At 42.8% G+C, this 22,739-nt stretch overlaps 1 protein-coding gene across 4 annotated transcripts; it reads left to right on the forward strand.

Annotated features, from left to right (window-relative positions):
- The first annotated feature begins 433 nt into the window (after positions 1 to 433).
- Positions 434 to 22,229, forward strand: tcf3b (transcription factor 3b). Of its 4 annotated transcripts, none has more exons than XM_026158822.1 (21): positions 434 to 987; positions 3,753 to 3,849; positions 5,711 to 5,783; positions 10,472 to 10,545; positions 11,169 to 11,241; positions 11,765 to 11,805; positions 12,004 to 12,136; positions 12,621 to 12,667; positions 16,475 to 16,571; positions 16,655 to 16,755; positions 17,015 to 17,108; positions 17,235 to 17,293; positions 17,870 to 17,945; positions 18,397 to 18,458; positions 18,619 to 18,816; positions 19,535 to 19,646; positions 19,792 to 19,939; positions 20,207 to 20,263; positions 21,334 to 21,563; positions 21,658 to 21,809; positions 21,941 to 22,229. In XM_026158822.1, exons 2-20 carry the CDS (start codon positions 3,775 to 3,777, stop codon positions 21,801 to 21,803), a joined length of 1,896 nt encoding a protein of 631 aa, XP_026014607.1. In that variant the 5' UTR covers positions 434 to 987; positions 3,753 to 3,774; the 3' UTR covers positions 21,804 to 21,809; positions 21,941 to 22,229. The 4 variants fall into 4 exon arrangements, with proteins under 4 accessions (XP_026014607.1, XP_026014608.1, XP_026014609.1 ...); XM_026158823.1 differs by having other exon boundaries at positions 19,538 to 19,646; XM_026158824.1 differs by lacking the exon at positions 20,207 to 20,263.
- The last annotated feature ends 510 nt before the right edge of the window (positions 22,230 to 22,739 follow it).

Here is a 22,739-nt window from a genome sequence, read left to right on the forward strand (position 1 = left end):
CATGTACCCTATATGTAAAAGATAACATGCATATGTCAGTGTAACAACTAGCTAGAGAAATTAAGCTAGTTTTATATACAGTATTGTATAACTATTGCGAAATCTTAAAGTAGCAGTAGTAGTACACAATTACAGAAATAATCGACATATGTAAAGCCGCCGTTTAGAAATGTTGATTTTTAAATAAATGGAAAAGCGTGCACACCAACCGCATAAATAAAATGATGTCAGCGGGCACGGAGCCCCCTCAGCCAGCCTCCCTGAGCACACAGGGAAAGTGAGCGTCAAGAAGAAGGCGGCCCCTAACGGCCTTTCCGGCCGCGCACTCGATTCCCTTGCTGTCAATCATGAACACACGCGCTCCCATTGGCTGAGCTCTTTCGCATTTATCGTGCCATCTCGTCGAGCTGCTGCTGTGTAATCGCAGGTAACTTTCTTACGATAGCCTTCCGCTGGGTACGCTAGTGCTCGTAGCGCTCCCGTATTTTGAGGCTTACAGATACCGGAGCCCAAACCAAGCGTCGCGGGTACAGGTTTCCCGTGTTTCGAGTACCGGAAAACGTTGAGTGTGTATTTTCCCCCTCTGAAAAACAGCCCATCTCCGAAAGGCGTTTGAAATCGGACACCGCTGGCGTTGAGGCCGTCACGTTTGTGCGGAGGGATACGTTGTTGCGTCTGACAATGTGGACGGAGGTGGTGAAGATGTCTACGAGAAGAATGAAATCATCTCAGTTGTAACAACAAAAAAGGAAGACGTGAGATTAGTTACTATAATAGATTTGTTTGCACACAGACTTGTTACAGAGAGGCAAACACGTGGGCGCTGTGTGGAAAAAACAGGCTTCCCGGGACAAAAGGAAGACATCTACTGTGCTCCAATGCGTTTCATGCACTGAGGTCGAAATACTCTTGAAGTTTTATGTTTTTCTCCTTGCGAGTCTCCGCTTTTCTTTTTACTCTTGGATACCAGACACACGGGGAGGAGAGGTAAAAAAAAAACACACTCTGTACACTTCGTGTTTCGGGGGAAGTTGCACGAATTCGACGGCTTTCATTGACGCGTATTTTGACGCCTGCAAATTGTCGAAAAGTTTTCGGGAATGTGTGGTTAAAGCGGGGGGATGTAAGTTTTTGTCTGGTTTGAGGTGGCGAGCCAAGTGTGTGATGGTCTCCGCATCGACCACAGAGAGAAGGAAATTACTCCTTTGTTCTGCAAAAAGAGCCCGTTAACGTTAAATGTTCGAGCTGCCCGACGAGCCTCGGTTTGTTTTTTTTGTTTTTTTCCACCGTGTGCCTTAGCCACTTTAGCTCCGAGCCACCGAGGGAAAATATAAAATCTTTACGTTGTCCAGCATTTTGGCTGAACTTTGTGATGCGTACCGACGTGTGTTTTCCAAACAGGCCGGGAAAAACTTTCCATAAAATCCCTTTGGTAGCCCTTTAAACATTCCTTTATGGAAGTGTCTGGCCACCAGCTAGACTTATTTTATTGCACATTTGGCAGGAAATTCCTCATGCTCCCACCCCCACCGTCTCTTCCACTCTGCTCCCTCATAATGCACGATTGGACCCTAATAACATGCGAAAGAAAGAGCTTTAGTATCTGTTGCATGAAGTTTGGAGCCTCGCTCCTGTTCTGGGCGGTCAGGGCCGTGGTACTTGTTTTACACACTGATTAGACGTGTAGTTTGTTGGTCTTGTGGACGATGTCACCGCGGATCAGAATAAGCCGTGAGTGGGTTTAGCTGACAGTAAAAAAAAAAAAAAAAAGAAAGAAAGGAAAAAAAGAGAGGGGGGGGGGGGAAGGTTGGTCCCTGGATATGGCCTAGCGGATCTGATCAAATAATGTGCAGCCTGCATCCTGTGGTGCACATGTTCTCTGGCATTGTTGTAAAACTATTCCTATTAACGTGTTTATGGCGTGAGGCCCCAACATCCGTTACTTTCATGCAGTGTTTGAATCAACAGTAGAACATGCTCATTGTGTTCTTGTAGTAATAGCATTGTTATAAACATGTTATAGCCTTCCCCCCTTTATTTTTATTTTTTTGTTTTTTAACAGCAGGCTGGATTGGACACAACCTCAAATGCTTGTTTCTTGGCTAAGTAACAGGGACCTAATTTGGCCTATCATTGTGTTTGAAAGCCAAAAACTCGGGAAGCTATCTAAACCCAACTCGTTAGGGTTTATTATAAAGTTTAAGTGGTGATTTGTTTTCGGTTTGGCTCAGTGTTTTGTGATAACTGGAAGTGCAGTGTCCTTTTGTGGAGAGTGACCTGCCTTCTCTGCCTTGTGTGGGTGACAAAGACCCCCAATGTGCTTTCTTCAAATATTGATCCAGCACTAGCTGAAGATGCCATTTTGTTAACATTAAGCCCCTCCATGTGCTCTGCTCCATTTAACTCTGTGCTAAAGTCATTTTTTTTAGCAGCGTGTGTGTGTGTGTGTGCATGGCAGATTTTCCTTTTGTAGGGCGTCTTATTCTAAAAGTTTGGGATGGCAATGACAGCCATATTTCTAGCCTATTTACACTTGGGGCAGTGTTTTGTGTATGCTCACTTCCTTTCCTCGTCCCAAGGTTAAATTAGTCTCACTTGTTCTGCCTTCTCTGTACTGGGACAGCAGTGTTTGGCTACCTTTGAAATAACTTTTCTCGTGTATGCAGACAAAGGATTTAGTTAGACTTTTTATTTCTTAAGAAAACTCCAAATTTGCCCCGTGTTTACATCACACACTTGCATTTCTCCAGGATGTGCATCTTTCTTGTTTTTGTTTTGTTTGGTTTTTTTTTTGTTATTATTTATAACATCTGTTTATGCTAGTGCTGAATTGGAAAAGAGGCTGTAAAAGTACACCACCTGTTGGTGTCCAAGTGCTTCTGTTCTTCCAGTTGCTTCCCTTACCCCCAGTTTCCCTGTGAGGCGTAGAGAAACACCGCTCGGCATCAGAGAGCGGCCCTCAGGCTTGCGTTGGAATGCAAAACACTGGGTAAATCCAGTCTTCGTGCTCACTGTGTCATTTGACAAGGTCCTTTCTGAGTTGACATATGGTAATTTGGTAATGACGTGTTTGCATACAGTCATTAGCTCTGCTTTTCACCCCTATTTCCTTGGGCTAACAATAGTCCCAATTATGTCTGTAATTGTAAATTCTTTTATGTAGCAATGATCGACATATGGCTGTGTTATTTGCCAGGGTTGCGTAAAATGAAAGACTTTTTTTTTTTTTTTTTTTTTAAAGTCATTACTTAGAAGTGATTTGACTGAAGGCAGAGTATTCATCACTTCATGGCGGTGTCTCCTCCACTGCCTGGATGGGAAGGCAATGTCTGAGGGGAAATTTGCATTTTTAAGTAGACCTGCCTATGGTGTGTAGTGGTCAGTAGGTTTGTGTTGTCCTTTTTGCTGTAGCTAGCCCATGTTTCATTGAGTTATTTCCCAAATATGCAACATTTAAATAAGACCTGCATATAATTTTCATATTTGGGGAACTTTTTGAATTAAAAAAAAAAAAAAGGTCATGAGAAAATTACTTTTAGCCAAATTGCTGACATACTGCACCCCTGCACTGGTGTCTAATGAGACAGAAAAAACCCGCCAATAAAAAAGCGTAAGCGAAGGGGGTGTGAGCTAGACAAAGTAGGATAGTTTAACTCATCCTTTGCCATCATCTCTGTTTAAGAGGAACATGTAACTTCTTTTTGTGTTTGCTAGCGCCATTAAAATCCTGTATCTGCAAATTTCTCTCGTAGGGTTTATTAGAAACTGAAGGGTATGAACGAACAGCAGCAAAGAATGGCTGCAGTGGAAACTGACAAGGAACTCAGCGACCTCCTGGATTTCAGCGCGGTAAGAGAGCGGGCTCTGGGTGGCAGTGGTAGGTGGGTGGCTATGGGAGGAGGAGAGTGCGATACAGGTCTGGGCATAGGCGGAGGTCAGAGGGATGTGGGATAAAGACCAAGGGGGGGAAAAAAAAGCTTAACGTTACAAATAGAAATGTTAAAATCTCTGTATAACGGCCTCTCTGTCAGATCAAGATATTTCATTCTTGGCATCAGAGTAGTGCAGGTAAAAGTCATGCTGTACTCCAGGTGATGGGTGAGAATAAAGTCACACTTTAGGCTACCCAATTACTGAGGTGATGCAGAGATATAGGTTACGAGGAAGTTGATCGTCCTGCCGTCAAACAGAATCCACTTTAAAATGTAAATATTGAGTCAGGAGCAGCTACAGGAAACGGTACAAATAATCTCACTGCTGTTTGTGTTGTGAGGAGGTTCTTAGGGGGAAATATTGTGATAGAAGACCGTGGCTGAGCAGACAGCTTCCACCTTTCTTATTGTCACATTTTTAGTCTTTAAGATGACATTTTCACAAAGATGCTGTGAGAGCTATGCTCCAGACATTATCTACAAAGTGGATAGAGGAATTCTGTTGAGCTTTATTTACCCGCGTTTCAGTTTATTGTGAAGCTTTTTTTCAGCTGACATAAACATCATGGAGCCCCGGTGGAGCTGTGTTAGATTTTTCTTTTCTCCTCAATAACCCAAATAGCTGGCGAGGCTAAGTTGCAAGCCCTGGATAATTATTATATGCAAAGAATAATCGGTAATTCCAAACTCCGACTCTCAGTGAGCTGTCGTTAGCAGACGTAATGTCCTATGAGATTTTTTTTCTTTTTTCTTTTTTTCCCCCAAAGTTGAATTGATGTTGTTTTGCTACGGCAGAGAACAACAGAAATGTATTTTGTGTGCATATGTTATTAGTAAAGCACCATTATAATGCTGTTTGTTGCAGTTAGCTGCTTTGTTTGTGCTAGAGTTCAAAGAAACTTAGCCTATGTTCTGAGCAGGGCTTTGTCGCAGGTTTCATTGTTAGTCACTTGGGTTTGTTAGGAAAGCCCAGATTGATCAGCTGCCAATTTGTATCAGCAGATGTTTTGTTTAAATATGACATTGATAATTGGGTGAGAAACTGTTGAACGTTACACAAACGAATTTCCTCCTCTTTGTTTATTTGTTGTCTGCTCATAGGAAAGCAAGTGAGATTGGCCGTGTCATAAAGAAAACTAAATGTGTATTAGGCAGTTAAACGTAATGGAAGAAAAGATGGTCTTTTAATCAGAATCTTTGGCTATGTCATACATTTAAAAAGGAAAAAAAATCACGTGCGGCAATGGAAGATTGTGTTATTCTGTCCTAGTTACAGACATGTTTGGTTTGTACAGCAGACTTTGGCCGTGTCACTGAAAGATGGTCCTGTGGTAAAACCCAGAGTGGCTTGCTGACATTATTAACACACGTCAGTTACGTCATTATAGTTTCATTTCAAAGGGCAGTATTTTGTATTGTTTGGGGTCTAACTTAATTAGACTGTTTTATGCGTTGTTTGCCATAGAATAAAACTTCACTTATGTTTAAAATCAATATTTATAACTTGATAGATTTTTAGGTTTTTCTGTTGATGCTGAAAGTTATAGATGGTTAAATCGAGTTTTTTGTTTTGTTTTTTAAAATCCCCTTTATATCTCACTTTAGACTCATCCAAATCTGAAATGCCTGTAAGGTGGAGGGGGTGGGGAGGGGTACTCACAACTGAACGATGTGTTTGTGTGTGTGATGTGATGTTAGCCATTAGTGAAAATAGGATGTGTGAAGTGTGCCATCATTTTCCTTGTTACTTATGGTATCTCACTGCTTTTGTCTTGTAGATGTTCGCGCCTCCAGTAGCCAATGGGAAAAACAGAACGATGACACTCGCCAGCTCTCAGTTTGGTGGATCAGGTAAGCTTTTCGGCTTGATCTCACTGCATTTTTCTTAAACTGTATTAGTTTTGATTCGTGCACCGTTCTTAATCTTACCACTCGTTTTTTTTAATTGACATTACGGTGGCTGAATGTGGGATTTGACACGGCAACATTAAGCAAATTTGCTGTTAAATCGGTGCTCTTTAACGGTATTATAAATGTAAAACTGGAGTAACGGGAAAAAGAGTTTTTCTTTGTAATTTACAGATGACATAATGGAGCACACACATTAAAGGTCAACCCTCTGAGGTGACGAAAATTTCTAACCTAACCTTTGTGGTATTTATCGTGCAGACAGTTTCAGTTTTATTTACCGATGTTTTGAGATCTTTTCCACTTCCTTCGTATAGGTAAATTTTATTTGTGGTGCATGCTGCTCTACAGAATTTCATTTGAGACTGTAGCTATATTTTCAGAACTGACGTCCCCCCCCCCTCTCTCTAATCCACAGACTGAATAGTTTTCATTGGATCAGCCTTCTGCCAAAGAAAAATGTATAGCAAAGTGTTTGTGGTTATATCTGTTTACATGTATTACACTGAGTAATGTAATGGAAGCAGTCCCAGGAAAAAAAAAAGATGTTCACTGAAACCCTGCAGCCTGTTCTATGTCTGTTTATCCATTTTCGTATTTGTTTCAGTTTTAAAGGTGAAACTATCCGCAATTAAACCACTCAAGCACCTGAAGGCTTTGAGTAAGCTTTTTTCTCTTCCTGAAGGTTATTAGTAAGTCATGTTACTTTCATTCCTCTGTCACCCTGCCAACCTGGTGTGTGAAATCGAGTCACACTCCCCAGTGTTCCCCAGAGTGAGAACTTGGCCACTGAGGAACAAAGGCAAAGAAGGGGGCTTATGGACTTGAAACGACTCCCCCACCCTGAAGTGTAAAACACTCCTCCCCCAACACAGCACAGGGCTCTTACCCCCACTGATCTGCAGGAAATGGCTTGAATCTGAGACAATGTCCCTCACCCCCAGCTTGCAGCCTCTTAAACTGGCCCAGCATGCAGAGAGTGGCCAGAGTGGGAGAGAGAGCTTGTTGAATAGAGGGATCAGCCTGTGGAAGGCAGGATTCTGTTTGTTTCTATTACAGCAGGCAATTACTAAGCAGTGAGGAGTTAATTCCTCACCCCTCCCCACGTCCCAAAGTGTGACCCTCGGTCATTGAAACCCATTTTAATGTGATACTTAAAGCTGCCACCTTTAACATTTTGGAGATCGGCAGGTACCCTCTAATGGCACTAGAAAGCCAAAAAGCTAATGTGCAAATTCCAGCCTAAGAGGTTCTCGTAGATCTGTGTCGTGTTATAACACGCACAGTGCACCGACTACAACGCGACTATACGAGGAAACATGTTATTAAAACTACAGCATTAAATGAATGTGCGTTATTTGTAGGTGGAATGGGTACATGTGGCGTTTAGTTGTCTCTTTTTGTTTTGTTTTTGAAGCTTAGCCACTGTAAGGGAAACAGTACTGCATGGCTGTGGGCCAGGAAACCGACTTATTTTCGAAATGATGTCCATTAAACCACAACGCCTATCTATGACGTCACCTCGGCGGCTTGTCTATTCAGGGATCCAGCAGCGCGGGAACGGCCGCAAGTAGCCCAGTGGCCCACCAGACCACCTCTATTCATCAGCACAAAAGTGCTCAGAGGGGTGCTAATTGCATTAGGCGTCCTCCCTTCCTCAGTGGCCTGTGTGTGTGTGTGGGTGGCTGGGTGTGGGTGTGTCGAGGAGAGTAGAGTGGATGTTAGAGGAAAGAGGAGAGGATTGGCAAGAAGTGTGGGATGTTTAAGAAGTAGGGGAGGCAGAGTGTGACGGTGTGGTGGGAGCTGGCCAAGCCCACAAGCCTTCAGGCAGGCGTCCCCTCTGTCACCTCTGCAGCTGCTGGCAACGTCTCCAACCCCCTTCACACACACACACAAACACAAATACAGGGGACGTGACAAGCTCGCTTTCCTCAGATCACAACAAACAATTGTCACATGTAGCCTCTCTAGGCGGCTAACTGGCTAGCTTTGCATTTACCTTTTGCACCTCAACTTGTCCGCCTGCACACAGCTGCAGGACTGTCGCGTACTGTAGTTTTCTGTACTTTACTTTGTCGCAGCAGGAAAATCGAAGCCCTCAGAAAGGGGAAATCTCAAAGGCGAGTGGCTTCCTCCTTCAGCTAAATTAAATGTTTTCAGAGCTCGCAGCTCTTAGAAAGTTTGTGGCTCAGTGAATAAATATTTTTCTGGGCTCTGCTTGTGAGTCAGTATTTGCCTTGCTATGTTGAGTACATTTGCACTGGTCATGCCAAAATCTAGATGGACGTGATAGAAATCCAGAGAACCTGTCGTTTTCATGCTAAACCTTCGACTTATTAATGATAATCCAGACTAATTGTGTGTTTAGTGGTAGTATTATTTGCTTACTGAAAGAAATTGAAGTAAGTAAGTGCAAGTTTAAATAATTTTGATGGCTTATTTTTTCAAAAGTAAAGTAGTAATGGTCACATTGCCTTTCTAGACTGAAAATGGTTGAAGTTTGATTAGAGATTAGATGCATTAATTGGCATGAGCTTCATTTCTTAAGTACTCTGTTGCTGTCCTTGTGTAACGTTGGAAGGCCTTGTCAGTGTAAACACTGAGAGGAGACGCCAATGTAAGGGTTTAGTCAGAACTGTTTTCATCGTCATTTTCTTTCAATTAGAAATTTTATTTGTTTTTAAAAAGGTGAATAATTAAATAATATATTACTGATGTACTTCAGTGGGACTTTTTGTCATTATTAGTGATTACAAATACCACTATAGAAACACTGAAAAGTATTCTTCTGGCAAAATGATAAAATGCAGCACAAACAAACGGCGTGCTGTCAAAGAACGTAAGGAAATGTGTGAGCACTGCTACCCAGTAGCATTATCATGACTACGTGATGTCATGATGATCAATTACAGCAACAGCTGATAACAGTTGATAGCTACTATGTTCACTGTTTGTTTTTGTGCTGGACGTAAAAATATTTATGGCAGCATGTGGAGCAGCACAATAGCACCTATAATGTAATACACGGTTTATTCTAATTCTAATTTAGTACCACTGAAATTTTGTTTGACATGAAACGTGACAGGAGATTAACAACAATAGGAAGATCTCTCTTCTGGCGTTGCTGGGCTCTCCTAGGCGTCAGTGTCACCTCGGCAGCTCTCCACCTTTGTTTAATTGCCTCCGAGTTAATTACTCCACTAAGTGTGAAACAACGTTGTCAGACTTCTCCTGCACAGCCGTGCTTTCGCTTCATCCTCTGCACCCCCGTTGTCCAAATGGAGGCTTCACAGGCGGATGAGTGGGGTATTGAAAATAGCTGCGAAGATGAAGTTACTCTCTCAACTCTGTGCAGAGTGCAGGTTATTGTCGACAGCGGCGATGCGTAAATGTGTGTCACCAGTTACTTTTCTGTATTTGTGAAAATACTCATGGTCTAACAGCAGTTTTGGATGACGCTAGAGTGTCTTGAAGTGGAAAAGAGAAGTTGTTTGAATGAAAATTTGCAAGGCTAAAAGCAGACATTGTTGAGTCCTCTCATCTAGACTAGATTTTTGTCTCACTAATTTGGTACTACTTCTGCTGGCATGGAGCTTTGGCTTAAGTGTCTCCATTCAAAGTCTGTCATCTTTATTTAGCGGTGAGCTCATTGCTGACGTCCTGTGCCATCGGACATGGTTGACGGTGGAGCTGCGCTTTAGTAGTGCCATGGCCTTTCGGCACAGCCGATCTTTTCGGATGCCCTCTCCTAGCGGCTCGCCTGATTCTCCATGCCACTGGCATCAGCTCCATAGATCACGGCTGTCGCAGCGTGTGTAGGTGCTTGCACCGCTCTGTTAGTCTCATCACTCATTCTCGCTCGTCAGCCGGGCTGCTGATCTCACCCAGACCCCTCTCACTCTTGTCTCTCCCCCCCCCCCCCTCGTCCCCTTGCTTTCTCCTTCCACTCGCTCGCTCTCTTTTGCTTTCTCACACACATTTTTTTAATTAGGCAAAAAAAAAAATCAAAGACGAAATATGAATATTCATAAGGAAACCGCATTAATATGCACAATTATGCAAATCAGCATGCAATTAAGCCTTGTGTCTCCAGAGAGCCTGGATAGCATTAGTGCATAAGACAGGGAGAAGGGGATGATGGGGGTATTTTGGAGTTTTCTGCTCCACCAGTCTTTTGGCTGTGTTTTCTTTGTGCTCCGCATCGGCTTTTTCTTTACCTAAAAAAAATAGCATTTCAATTTTTGGCACCACACATTGTTTGTCAAATTGACTGGGTGGAATTTAAATGTGGTTTAGATGACATGTTACTCTCTCAACAATTGGATTACATTAGAATGCTAATGGTAAACGTCCTGTTATTTAGTGAGCATAAAAAACAGCATGTATCCTACGTGTATCTTTGGAAAACGTTTAACATAACAGAGAATTTGCTTTGATCAGTGTGAATTCTTTGGCTTCCTTATGAAATGCCGATTGTGGCCACTTATAGTCATAGTCAAAACCGTTCATGTCTGTAATAATGCACATTAAAGTGGTTTAAGGTTCTTCCCTTGGACTGCTCACTTCTTCTAGTATCTAGTTTGTTTGGACTAATGCCGTTCCTCCCTACCTTTCATTGTGTGTCTCTGCAGCAATAGACGAGCGTAGCGGCTCTGGGTCTTGGGGCTCCGCGGAACAGAACAGCCCCTCGTTCAGCCAAGGACGGGTAAGCTCCAAATGCATACACTCGGCCTCTTCAGTCGCTCATGACTTTAAGTTTGCAAAGCTTTAACACCAGATGCCACGACACTGTCACTCACTCACATTCAGTTAACCGCTGCGCCATAGATGAAAACACAAACGTCCTATCCCCCAACCACAACTACAGCTTAGTACTTTTCTCATCTGTGTGCCATATGCAATTTGAAGCTGTAGTTTTACGTTCTACCTAATAACTTTGGCCCAGGATCCTGCATTGGCAAGCTCTCTGGTAGCCCAAACCTCTGTCGAAGCCCACCGGTAATTGCAAGCTTCACATCTACCATAACTGTCTTGGCACAACTCTGTGTAAATACAAGGAACAGGGGGGTGAAATGGATGCAGCAAGCTTTGATTACCACAAGTTGATAATTAAGAAAGTTGGTTTGATTCCCTCGAGCTGATGCAGATTTGTTTGGCATGGATCCTGTTAGACAGAAAAGCAGAGGGAGGGTAAGCGCTAAGCCACGCAGGGGTGCTAAAAAGATGTAGCTGGCCATGTAAGCGTGTTAGTCTATATGCCTGAGGTTAGTGTCTGCCATCCTTGGCCTTTTATGGTTAGTCGTCTTATGTGTGCCATTGTTCCCACAGGGTTATGGAGAAGGATCCCACTACAGTGAGCACGAAGCCTTGTCCTCTCCATTCATCAGTTCAGGGATTGCTGGTATGTTCTGCTTCCTTTAAGTAAACTTTGATACATGTGACTTTTATCTGTTTAAGTTTTAGCACTTGAGTCGTATCAGTTTACAAAATATAAAAACGTCATCCTTGGTACCAGATGAATGTTGCCTTGTCAAACGCCAGCTTTAAGAAACTGATGGAGACCGATTGGACAGTCGTGCATATATTTATGACCATAGAGCTGTCTTCTGGATGGCAGAATGTGTATGTATATGCATATGTTTATATCTGTGTGTGAGTGCGTGTGTGTGTGTGCTCATTCGTTGAGTGTTGGGGATGTTGGGGTATTGAAGCAGAAACCTTCCCTAGGGTTTTGTCTGGCGGGCGGCTTTATGCAGCTGAGCGTACTGAGGGGAAAAAAAGGGAGGGCATCTCTGGACTTTTTGTACTTTAGAAAAACCTACTTTTCATTTGTATTAGCACAGTCCATTGCGTCTTAATCTGCGTATACAGCTCAGGGTTTCACTTGAATTAATGTTTAAATGTCCATCATGTTCACCTCACAGGTAAAAATGAGAGACCACCGTATTCTTCGTTTGGAAACCAGGTATGTTTAACCGCGAGATACATGTGTGACCTAATTTCATGTAGTTTGCCTGTGTGTAAGACGCCCCGTATTTTCAGTTCTCTTTTCATGTCGGGCACTTTGAATTGACAACGGTCTTGGTTTCTTAGAAAAGAAACCATGCTTTCCCACGCTTCTGTGTGTCTTATTAGTAAATCTTATCTCTCTGTCCTCCCCTAGCCTGGTTTTCTTCCTAGCGACATTGCGATGCCCAGCCCAGATGCCATGTCACCCTCTGGTCTGAAGTCTGGCTCTCAGTTTTATCCTTCATATCCTAACAACCCCAGGAGAAGGCCGCCTGAAGGAGCCATAGGTACGTCATGGGGCATGCAGTGTGGCTACTAAGTACTTATTTTTTGTATGTGTGTCGTTCAGGATTAATTCATTTGCTGATTATTTATTGACCATTTAACTGCGTTATGTTCGGTAGCTCCAAAAATGGTGAAAACTGTCCGTTACAATGACCCGTAGCCCAAAGTGACGTTTAAAATGTGTCGTCAGATCATTGGGACCAAAACGGTTTTCTCTTTGTCGTTCTGTTGAACATAAATCTAAATACAAAGCTACAGTGTATGCACACGAATGCACTTTGGCATTTCATTCAAACTGATGCGCGTACAGAGCGGCAAGCACTTGCTGCATCTTGTTTGTTTTTTTTTTGTTTTTTTAATTATTTTTATTTTCTGGTCTAGCTTTAAAAATACAAACATGCTAACATGACATGTACCCTCACTTAGTCCGTATTTGTGTTCCTGCCTCTTAAACATTTTCTGTATGTCTCTGCTGCCTGTATGTAGAAACCCAGCCAAAGAAGATTCGGAAACCCCCTGGCCTGCCGTCCTCGGTAAGAGCTTATTTCTGCTCGTCTACACCGCTCGCAGCCAGTCCCTTCTCTCGCCGTCTCTCTCTCTCTCTCTCTCTCTCTCTCTCTGCACACACACACTGCTGTCCTCGCTCTGCTTGAACAGTTCTGTGACAGACAGGGGTAAAGACCCTCTGCTCAGTCAGACTCTTAGCGAGCTGACAGTTAGGCAACTCAGGCCCCAGTAAACATCATCACTGTGGTTGTCTGTATAGTCAAGTGGTTTCAAGTGGTTTTCTGGGTTGATTGTCATGTAGTCAAGTAATTTTGCAGGCTTTTAGGTGCTTTGTTGATGTCTACATACCTTTTTCTGTAGCCTAGATTGAATGATACACTTTGATAGAACACGTGGTTCGCGGTTTGCTGACGCACAAATTGCACAAGGTTTGGGTCTCAAGTCTTGTTTTCTGATGTAGTTCAAGGTTTCATTGGTTTTATCGAGCTCAAAGTCAAACAAATATCAGTAAAATATTGTGAATTTGTCTTTTTCTTTTTTTTTTTGCACCTTTATAGTGTGCAAACAGGTAGATGTATAGCTAATTATGTAATTATAATAATTCTGTCCAAAGTTTGAATTCTTTACATGACAGTGTCTATGTTTTAGTTCCTCAATGCTGGGCTACTTGTAACGTTTGAGCCTGGGAAAACAAAACAAAAAGGATGAAGTTGTGTTTACATTTCTTGTTTGAACATATTTAAAACTGAGAAATTGTTGCTCGAAGGTAAAGAAGTGTCTCGCAGGGCCCAGACTGTACTGTCACATTATAAGAGTTGGCAGCTGCTGATGCAGCTGATGTGAGGATGATGGCAGCCAACCATAGCTGGAGATACTAGTCATTGTTACATGTTTGAATATACAGTCAGTGAATGCTGACAAAGAATTTTCTCAGCATGTGCTGCTGTTACTCAGACTAGGAATCTTTTTCATTATGTGTCTTGTGCAGTGATTGCAGGTTATTTAAACTCAGAAACCTGGTCGTGTGTGGCTTGCCTGTGTTGCTGTTGACTCTGTCTTGATGTCTAAGCTGCTGGTGGATCATCAATATAAAATGTTGCCACTGCACAAGCGTCTTCTGACTTCGAAGATGAACATATCCTATGCTATGAACACAAGCAGAAGAAAAGATTAAAATCAATTTCTCAAACATTTTTAGCCATCTTTGCCCTATTTTGTTTGTTTTTAAAATAATCTTATTGTATGTTGCGTAGATTTTTATTCAGGCGTTCACTCAGACCAAGGCTGATAGCGTTACACGCATAAAGAAGGCACATTCAAAGGCTTGCATGTCTGACAGGGTCCATACAAGACGTCTTGAAGTGTAGTCTGACAGGAAATTCAGGGAGACTTGAACAGAGCTGCGTTTTGACTCTTAAGTTGACTTACAGTCTGTGCATTGATTAGATTGGTGTTTATCAGATTGACTCTGAGTGTAACTATGGGAACAGATCAAAGTTGAACTCGGCGAACTCTGTGCTTAGCCAGATTTTTTTTGATTTCTTGTTTGTTTATGAAATTTGCTTCTGCTGCCATCTCCCACCTGTGGGTGTTGTCGCGTTGAAGTGGCTGCCGAAACCTCTACGTGCAGACAGGCTTCGCCAAAGCGACTACATCACAGAGATGGAGTGTCAACGCTCTGTCTGGTCGAGGCCCTCTCTCTCTCTCTCTCTTCCCACTCTCTCACTGTCTGAACCTCAGTCAGTCCCCGCAGCGTGAACGATGGCTGCGTGGTTTTAGTGCGAATGATGAGACTTCTGTGTGTGAACCCCCCTCCCCCACCTCACCCAGCCCTCTGCCTACGCCTCACCACATGATGGCCTGGGTGGGCCTCCCCCTGTGAGTGACCCAGTTGTGAGGCGCAGTGCTTGTGAGGCCTCTTAGCCCCGTGTCTGAGCCCAGATTAATGATAGCTGGTGATGATCCTGTGGTCTTTCCTTCTTCCCACACTCCTCTCTTGCCGCTGTTTTATTTATTTATTTGTTTGTTTTTAAACCACCTCATCAGCATATTCTACTTTTCTTTATCCACTTGAGTTTCAGAAATCGTTTTGCTTTGTAAACGCCATATCTCAATTGCCCTCGAGCTAGCTGACTTCAGTTTCCCAGCGTTACCTGCGCACAAGATCCTCTAACCGTGCAAATCGTACGCCTCTTTTCATGTGCAACAAACAAAAAACATGGAGGAGCCTCTCTTCTGCCCCCTAGTTGTCCAGTATACTAACCACAAACCCCTGTGGTTGAATAAAGCGCTCTGAGGTTAGTTTGATGTTAATCTTCATCTACTCCCCACCCCTTGCCACAAGCCGCTTTTTTTTTTTTTTTTTATATATATCTGTGTGTGTGTGTTTTTTGTTTTTGCTTTTTTTTTCTCTCTCTCCTCCTGGTGTAGAGACCTTTACACGGTCATAACCTGAATTACATTAAACCCCTATTAGTTGAGGATTTTACCCTAGCAATCCCTTTCTTCCTGAGAATACAATTATCCAGCAGCACTAGTCATTGTGTAGTCCTGTGTTCCCATCTAGAGCGGCAGGATTCACTCGACATTGTTCCCCGTGAAAGAACAACTCAAAGCCTATTGTTAAATGAAGCCATCTCCATCATGTTTTCCCCTGAATTAACCGTGATCATTTTAAATCCCCTGTTTCCTTCACACTCCCCTGGCCATATCAAGCTTTGTTTAAGTCATTTAGATTACCTTCTCCTGTCCCCCTCAACACCCCTTATCTCTCTACCCATTTCATAAATCATCAGGGCCTTCATTTTTTCCCCCCTCAGTCCTCCCCCTTGCCCCTTAACCACCCCCTACCCACTGCAATCTCTCCCTCTTTCTCTCTCCCTCTCTCTCTGTCTTGCTGACTGGATCCCAGCCCCCATCTCTCTCCCTCTCTTCTCTCCCTCTCCTCAGCCCAGCTGCCTGTGGAGTTGGATGTGGTCCAGGAACAGGCAGATGGCTCTGTAATTAGAAGTGCATCTCTCCATTCCCTTTCCACTTCTCCCTGTTAAATCAAATTACAGAAAAAATCCCTTCTCTGGATTAGCATTCTTTGCAGCATAGCCTCCATTCTCTTTCTCTCTCCCTCTGTCTGCATGTAGTACAGAGGAGGAGAGGAAAAGGAGGACTCAGTGGTGGCTGATAGTCTGGAAACTGAAGGCGTCTCATGTCCGTCTTCTGTTGCTGTGTTCGGAGGCCTAGCATCAGTGGTCGTTTGCAATATTTAGGAACAATGTGCAGTTGAATTCTTTAAGGTGCAAGTATTTAAAATGTCTACAATATTAACCAGAGCTGTTCTTTGTCATTTTCAATCCTCTGACGCTCTAGTGCGAGTTTGAGGACATAGCTTTTGGATTGTGCATGGATGGGTGTGTTGGCTCACTGAATGCATGGTATGTGTGCGAGCTGATACCGAGTGTGTTATAGGGAGGGGCTGCAGGCCAGGCAGTGCGATGTCACTGGGGTCCTAGGAGCTAGAGAGGAAGTGCTCACTGTGCACTGGGATCTAAGCCGTCGCTGTGCCCAGCATGCCATGGCCACTGTGTTCTCCTCCACGGGCGAGGAGCCGGCCTTCCTCCTCCACCGTTGGCAGACTCCCTCTTGCCATCTTGTGGTCACTTGGCGCTAGTGTAATTAAATGGTTATCCATAGCAAAGACGAGATGGATCAATGCCACAGTACTTCATCTTTCGTGATGGCTCAGGATTCATAGTAAACCGCTAACACACATGAACGCTGGTGTGTATTGTAGTGTTGTATAACCGTAGTCCAACTGTTTGTCACGTCTCTTTGTTTAGGTGTATGCTTCCACATCTGGTGACGAGTATACCAGAGAAAATGGGGGATATCCTGGTGCTAAGCCTGGAGTCTACCCTACCTCTTTTTACTTGCAAGGTAACCTTTCATAAAATATTACTATTGCCCTGTAATCTTCTTTGAACTGTTTTCATATTAATTCCAAACATTTTTTTTCTTAGATGACCCCTGGTCATCTTCTGGCTACTCTGCCATGCTGGGTAATTCCCCTCACATTGGACAACCAGGCTCCTTTTCTGCAATCAATCCACAGGACAGGATGGTGAGTAGAAATGGCCTCAATCCCATGCTGATGGTTGATGTTGTGGTAACATCCACATAACAACATGTAACAACAGTAGAAGTCATCGTGGTTTATTTTAAACGTGCTGTTAATTGTTTGGGTACGGCATGTTGAACATCCATTCTCAAGGCGCCAAGTACACGATGCAGATTGGGTTATTTTTTTTCTGTGAACGGCTTTTGTGCTTTATGACACTACCTGTATCCCAGAAACATCACCCCTGCCTCTGTCCCCACAGAACTATCCTCTGCACAGCAGCGAGGTCAACGGCTTCCACTCGGCCCCGACCACCTACAACCACACGCCCACCATCAACGGAGAAGGCATAATGGGTAAAGAACCTTTGAAAAGAGCGCGTCGCAAACTTCTCCGTCACTGGTTCGACGGCTACGTGGTCAGACTGAGTTGTTTTTTCAGATTAACAAGTCATCTGACTTGCATTTATTTTATCTCTGCAGCCAACCGAGGCACCACAGCTGGCAGTTCAGGAGATGAAATTGGAAAGGCTCTTGCCTCAGTGAGTTCTTTTCTCTCTGTTTGTTGCTTTAAATTAGTGCTGGGCAATAAAACACTTTAAATAATTTTCCCGAGAGTTTTATATCCTCTAACGAAGTGAAAATCAGCAGTGATGGTAAATTCTGTTGGAGACATGAGTGGAAATTCAGCTCGGGGAGTGTCTGAAAATGGCAAAAATGTTAGTTAGATGGTGTAGGATTATTTTGGATATAAAGAGTTTTATCCTAAACAGATTGATTGTTTTAAAAAAAAAAAAAAATATCCTGAAGGGGGAGTGAAAAACCAAAACAGCTGTTTTTTGGCTTCAAGTGGCATAGTTAAATTTTTATAAACCCTTCTTGAATCAGTTGTTTTGCTGTTCTGCTTACAATAACCTGGGTCCTTAAGCATTTCCAAGGTCATGACAATAAGAAATATCTAACCATTAGATATTTAATGTTATTTATTTTTGTTTACTTTTATTTTTTAGAAGAAGGTTTAGACATTAAAAGATGTATGGACATGTTTACCTATGAGTATTTTTACCTTTTGAACCCAGGAGATTGAATTTGAAGTTTTTATCTGCTCATACTTTCAGATTTACCCATCGGACCACAACAGTAATAATTTCTCCTCAGCTCCATCTACTCCTGGATCTCCTCAGGCCATCGCAGGTACATTCTCTCATACGGTGTTAGTACTTCAAAAAACTCACAATAAAAGATAATCTAATTAAAATGACAGATGTTTAAGTTTATCCTTTTTTGAAATATGTGGAAAATTTGTATCAGTTCCGCATTGTGCTGATGAACCTCAAGGCTGTGTAGATTTAGCAAATCAAAAGGTTGGTAAACTGAGTTAAGGTGGTTTTATCTCTGCCGTGCAACCACAGATTTGGTTAATGAATCGGCGTGAACTGGACAGTACCTTAATGAGTACAGTTCATTTCACTTGTTCAGTCTGACCCGATTGCATTTTTGTCATCGAAGAATGAGTGTGTTGAACTTGAGTGAATGTTTTCTTGTGCGTTTTTAATGTTATTCAGCAGAAAAACGTGTCTGCAGTGCCACCTGGTGAAAAGTTGAGAAATGCTACTTAACCGACACCCAATATTTCTCCCTGCAGGACCTCAGTCTCAGTGGCAAAGACCAACCACACCCAACTATGAAGGGCCACCACATGCACTGGTATGCCAAAATATTTCTCTGCTTCATCAATCGTAATTAAAAACCTAACGTTGCCGGTATGGGTGTGTTCTTCTAGCCTTTGTATGCCGTTACTTGTTTTAATAGTTGATGTCCCACCTTCATCTTGACAGCTTAGCACATCTTTCATGTATTTATACAGCAGAGTAAAATGGAGGATCGCTTGGAAGAGGCCATCCACGTGCTCCGTAGCCACGCTGTGGGCCAGGGCCCCGGCTTAGAGGGCGCCCACTCTGACATGCACAGCCTGCTGTCTTCAGTACACAACGGGGGCCTCGGAGGCCTCTCTCCGGCTTTCCCCAATGCAAGTCTTGCCCTCAGCAACAGACATCCCGCAATGGTGAGTCACCTGCTCTGTTCAACATGTTTTCTTTTGTTTTTAAGAGAGGTGTGGGCTCGTGATGCTGCTTTTAAACACAAAGCAGACAAAAGTCCTCGTCTAAGCATTGGCGCGGTCTACGTTTTCATTCATAGAGATTCAAATTGGGTACGCTCCTGAAGAGGCTGTGTCAGTGTCGAGGTTTAAACGAACATGCTCCGGTTTTTAAAACATGTTAGAAAACTGAGACGTGGGAAATGATTTACAATTAGGGGAAAGTTTGTTGTGTGTTTAATTTTATGATGCACAACAAATTGTCCTTTTGAACAGATAAATATTTTCTATTTTCCAAGAAAGGATTTGGATTAAATGGGGGGGGGAAAATCAGTCAGAAAAATTAGTCTGGGTTTTATCTCCACCAGAAACAAAAAACCATCACAGTGGTGATGCTTTGTGCCATCTGCTGGCCAAACGGTGTACAGCAAGAGTTCATTTTATATACTTTGTCTCAGAGTTATGTCAAACCAGTTCCAAAAAATATTAGCAAATAAGTTTGTTTTTTATTATTAATGTCAAAAAGTATTCAGTTATTTTCAATATATGTCATGTCAGTTTTGGGTTGTTTTTTTTTTTTTTTTTTTCCTGGATTTCGGTTGGGGGGGGGGCTTTGTAGTCTGTGTATCAGCTTTGCTCGATCTGTCCTCGTGAGTCTATCGTGACCGTTCTCCACCTTTACCAGCAGGGTGGGAAACATGAGGAGCCCACAGGTCTTCCTCCCAGCAGCACTCTCCTGCACGGTCATCACGCATCTGGACCCACACCAGCAGTAAGCCAGCCAGAAGGCTTTACCAGTAAGTTTGATTAATGATTATTAATTATAAAAATGTCTATTTTACATGTACACAGATTTCTTTTGGACTTCATCAGCTTCCCCGGTGCTGTATGCACTCCTGAAACTGAAAATATTAAAGCTTCGCGCACTGTGTTTGTCCGTAGGTCTCCCGGGTGGTTTGGCTCGTTCCTCACACTCCTCCAGCAGCTCAGATATCAAAAGAGAAGACAAGGAGGACGATGAAAATTCATCTGTTGCAGACAAGTCAGAGGAGGAAAAGAAAGACACCAAAGCGGCACGCAGTCGAACAAGGTAAGGTCCTTGCACGTTTAGTCTTTTCACCTCAAACTTTAAAAACTTTGAGCCTGATTTTTACAGAATTAAACTATTACTTTGTCAAACAAAGGTGAGGATCGTTTTGTCACTAAGAGAATATAAAGGGAGTCAGCTGTCACTTTTATACAAGTTTAATTCATCTCAGGCATTTCTTCTTTCCTGTGTTTCCCAGTGATTGCCTAGGCTCTGTTAGGTTTTTAACGATGTCAAACTCCCCCCTCGCCCTTCATGTCACATTTTCAGAAAGGAGGCGTTGACCCTCCAGATGCTCTCTGGCCTTTCAGACCAGAAAGATGATGAGTAAGTTTCTCCAATAGAGAATTAATTTCTAATGCTTTGTGGGCTCTTGCCAGGCACCACTGAGCAAACAAATGCCGCTGGAGCTGATGTCTAAACGATCTCTGCTCGACAGAGTCGTCACAGTATTTCTCATTCTGAACTTTGCTACTCATTAGTCACCATTTCTGCACAGTTACCACCTGGAAGTTTTGAAATTTGAACACAAAATGCTTTTTAGACTACAAACAAATGCAAGGATGAAACAATAGACATTTATCCCAAGTCCAGCATCACAGTAATGAACAACGCTGCACAAAATCCTAAGAAGTTCGGGGTTGTAAAGGTGAAGGCTAAAGCTGCTTACCATGCTTAGATTCTTACAAGACATAGATTTTAAATCTGCTAACACTTCACACACAGCAGAGAATGTTTTTCTAATTGAACTTGTGTGGGATAAGCATTTTAATTAAATGATCATATGAACTGCTTCTTCAGCAGTGTTGGGAATTGTTTCTTTTAAAATGAACTTTTGTATTATGAGGTTAGAGCCCTTTACTAAGGTGCATTTGCAGGATCAAAAAGAAAAAAGGCCTTGTGATTCTTTGCGCCTGTTGGTTATGTTGTCCAGAGGCCGTTAGTCTGTACACAGTTTGCATTTTGCATTTGTTTGTTTTTTTGCCCCTTTTTTTCCCTCCACAAATTCAAAGTGATGCAAATAATTCCACAATGTAAATAGTGTTCTTCCTCATTCACATATAAACTGCTGGCTTATAATGCAACTCAAGTGTTGCATTACAAGACACATGTTGCCCCCAGCACTTTTCTTCAGTAATGTTTTCCCAGCACTTTAACAAGTCTGCTTAACCCTCTGGAGGCAGGCGTTGCCGATTTGCAACAGTTAAAAACTAACAACCCGATTACCCCACATACATATTTTATGAGTTTTTTTTACTCAGAAGTACCACTGCAGGACTTGGATGTGCATTAGCAACAGAAAGTTTAATTTGAGCCTGAGAGGGTTAAAACTGTGAACTGGTAGAATGAGCACTTTTGTTTTGTAGTTTCATCCTTTCATTTTTGCTTGAAACCAGTCAGGAAGACGATGAGGACCTTCCCCCTGAGGTGAAGATGGAGCGCGAGAGGGAACGACGAGTGGCTAACAATGCCCGTGAGCGCCTTAGGGTACGGGACATCAACGAGGCATTTAAGGAGCTTGGGAGGATGTGCCAGCTGCACCTCAGCCACGACAAACCTCAGACCAAACTTCTCATCCTTCACCAAGCTGTTAATGTCATCCTCAATTTAGAACAACAAGTCAGAGGTCAGTTTGCATGTACTCTTATGGATGAAAATCCCAGCTTTGTGGACCTCTGTCGAGGACTAAGAAGGCTCATTTCTGTGTTCATCTTTCTCAGAGCGTAACCTAAACCCAAAGGCAGCGTGTTTAAAACGCCGCGAGGAAGAGAAGGTGTCTGGGGTGGTGGGTGAAGCACCCATGCAGCTCTCAGGAGGCCATCCTAGCATGGGTGGAGATGGCCACAATCCAGTTGGCCACATGTAACACCAGGTAGGCCCAAAAGACTCGTGTTAGAATTTAACCTACTTGCAAGTATACAATACCCGCAGTCATATTCTATCATTTGTGTGTTTTGCAGGAATGTCGTTGCATTATGTCATTGTGCTCCTTCCTTTTTCCAGATCTGGTGGTGTTTTTCTGGCTGTCAGAGGATGTGGCCTTAACAGATTTCTTCCACCCGTTATTCTCAAGTGTGTGTGTGTGTGTGTGTGTGTGTGAGTGAGAGCGTGTGTATGTGGACATGTCTGTGTATTGTCCGTTCAAATTTCAAGATGCACACTCGTACACACATGCATACTGCCAAAACTGACACAGCCTGTTTGTCGCACTCCCAACCATGACTACAAGCTCAAATGTGAAGAACTGCCTTTTTTTTTTCCTTTTCTTTTTTTTTTTTTAATTACATGTAAACTTTTTTTCTTTTCTTTTTTTCCTGGTTTCCACATGATGATGATGATGATGGAACACAGGAGTACTATTTTTATTTTTTTGTCCTGCCACACATTGGGGCTTCACACACTGCCGAGAGGTGCTCTGGTGGGAGTGGGGGGGGAGAAGAGAGAGAGAGAGACCTAAACAAATGATTTGAATCAAGGATTTGTGCCTAATTGTTACATGTTTTCTATTTGACATTTAAGCAAATTGCTTTACATGTGAGGAACATTTATTGTGAGGGATTGCTTATGTGTATGAGCAATTATTTTTAATGTATGTCATTCCCAGCGTGATGGTACAGTCTTACATATGTTATGTAACCAAGCCCATAGTTGAAGTTGAACTGTCAAAATTATTTTCTTCGTGCGTGCGTGTGTGTGTGTGTGTGTGTGTGTGTGTGTGTGTGTGTGGAGGTTGGGGAAAAGGTCACAAGGCAAAGGTCACAGTTTTGACAGTTGAAACGCAGCTTGAAGCATGAAAGACGGA

This window comes from Astatotilapia calliptera, chromosome 23 (genome assembly GCF_900246225.1).
Source record: "Astatotilapia calliptera chromosome 23, fAstCal1.2, whole genome shotgun sequence".
Taxonomy (NCBI): Eukaryota; Metazoa; Chordata; class Actinopteri; order Cichliformes; family Cichlidae; genus Astatotilapia; species Astatotilapia calliptera.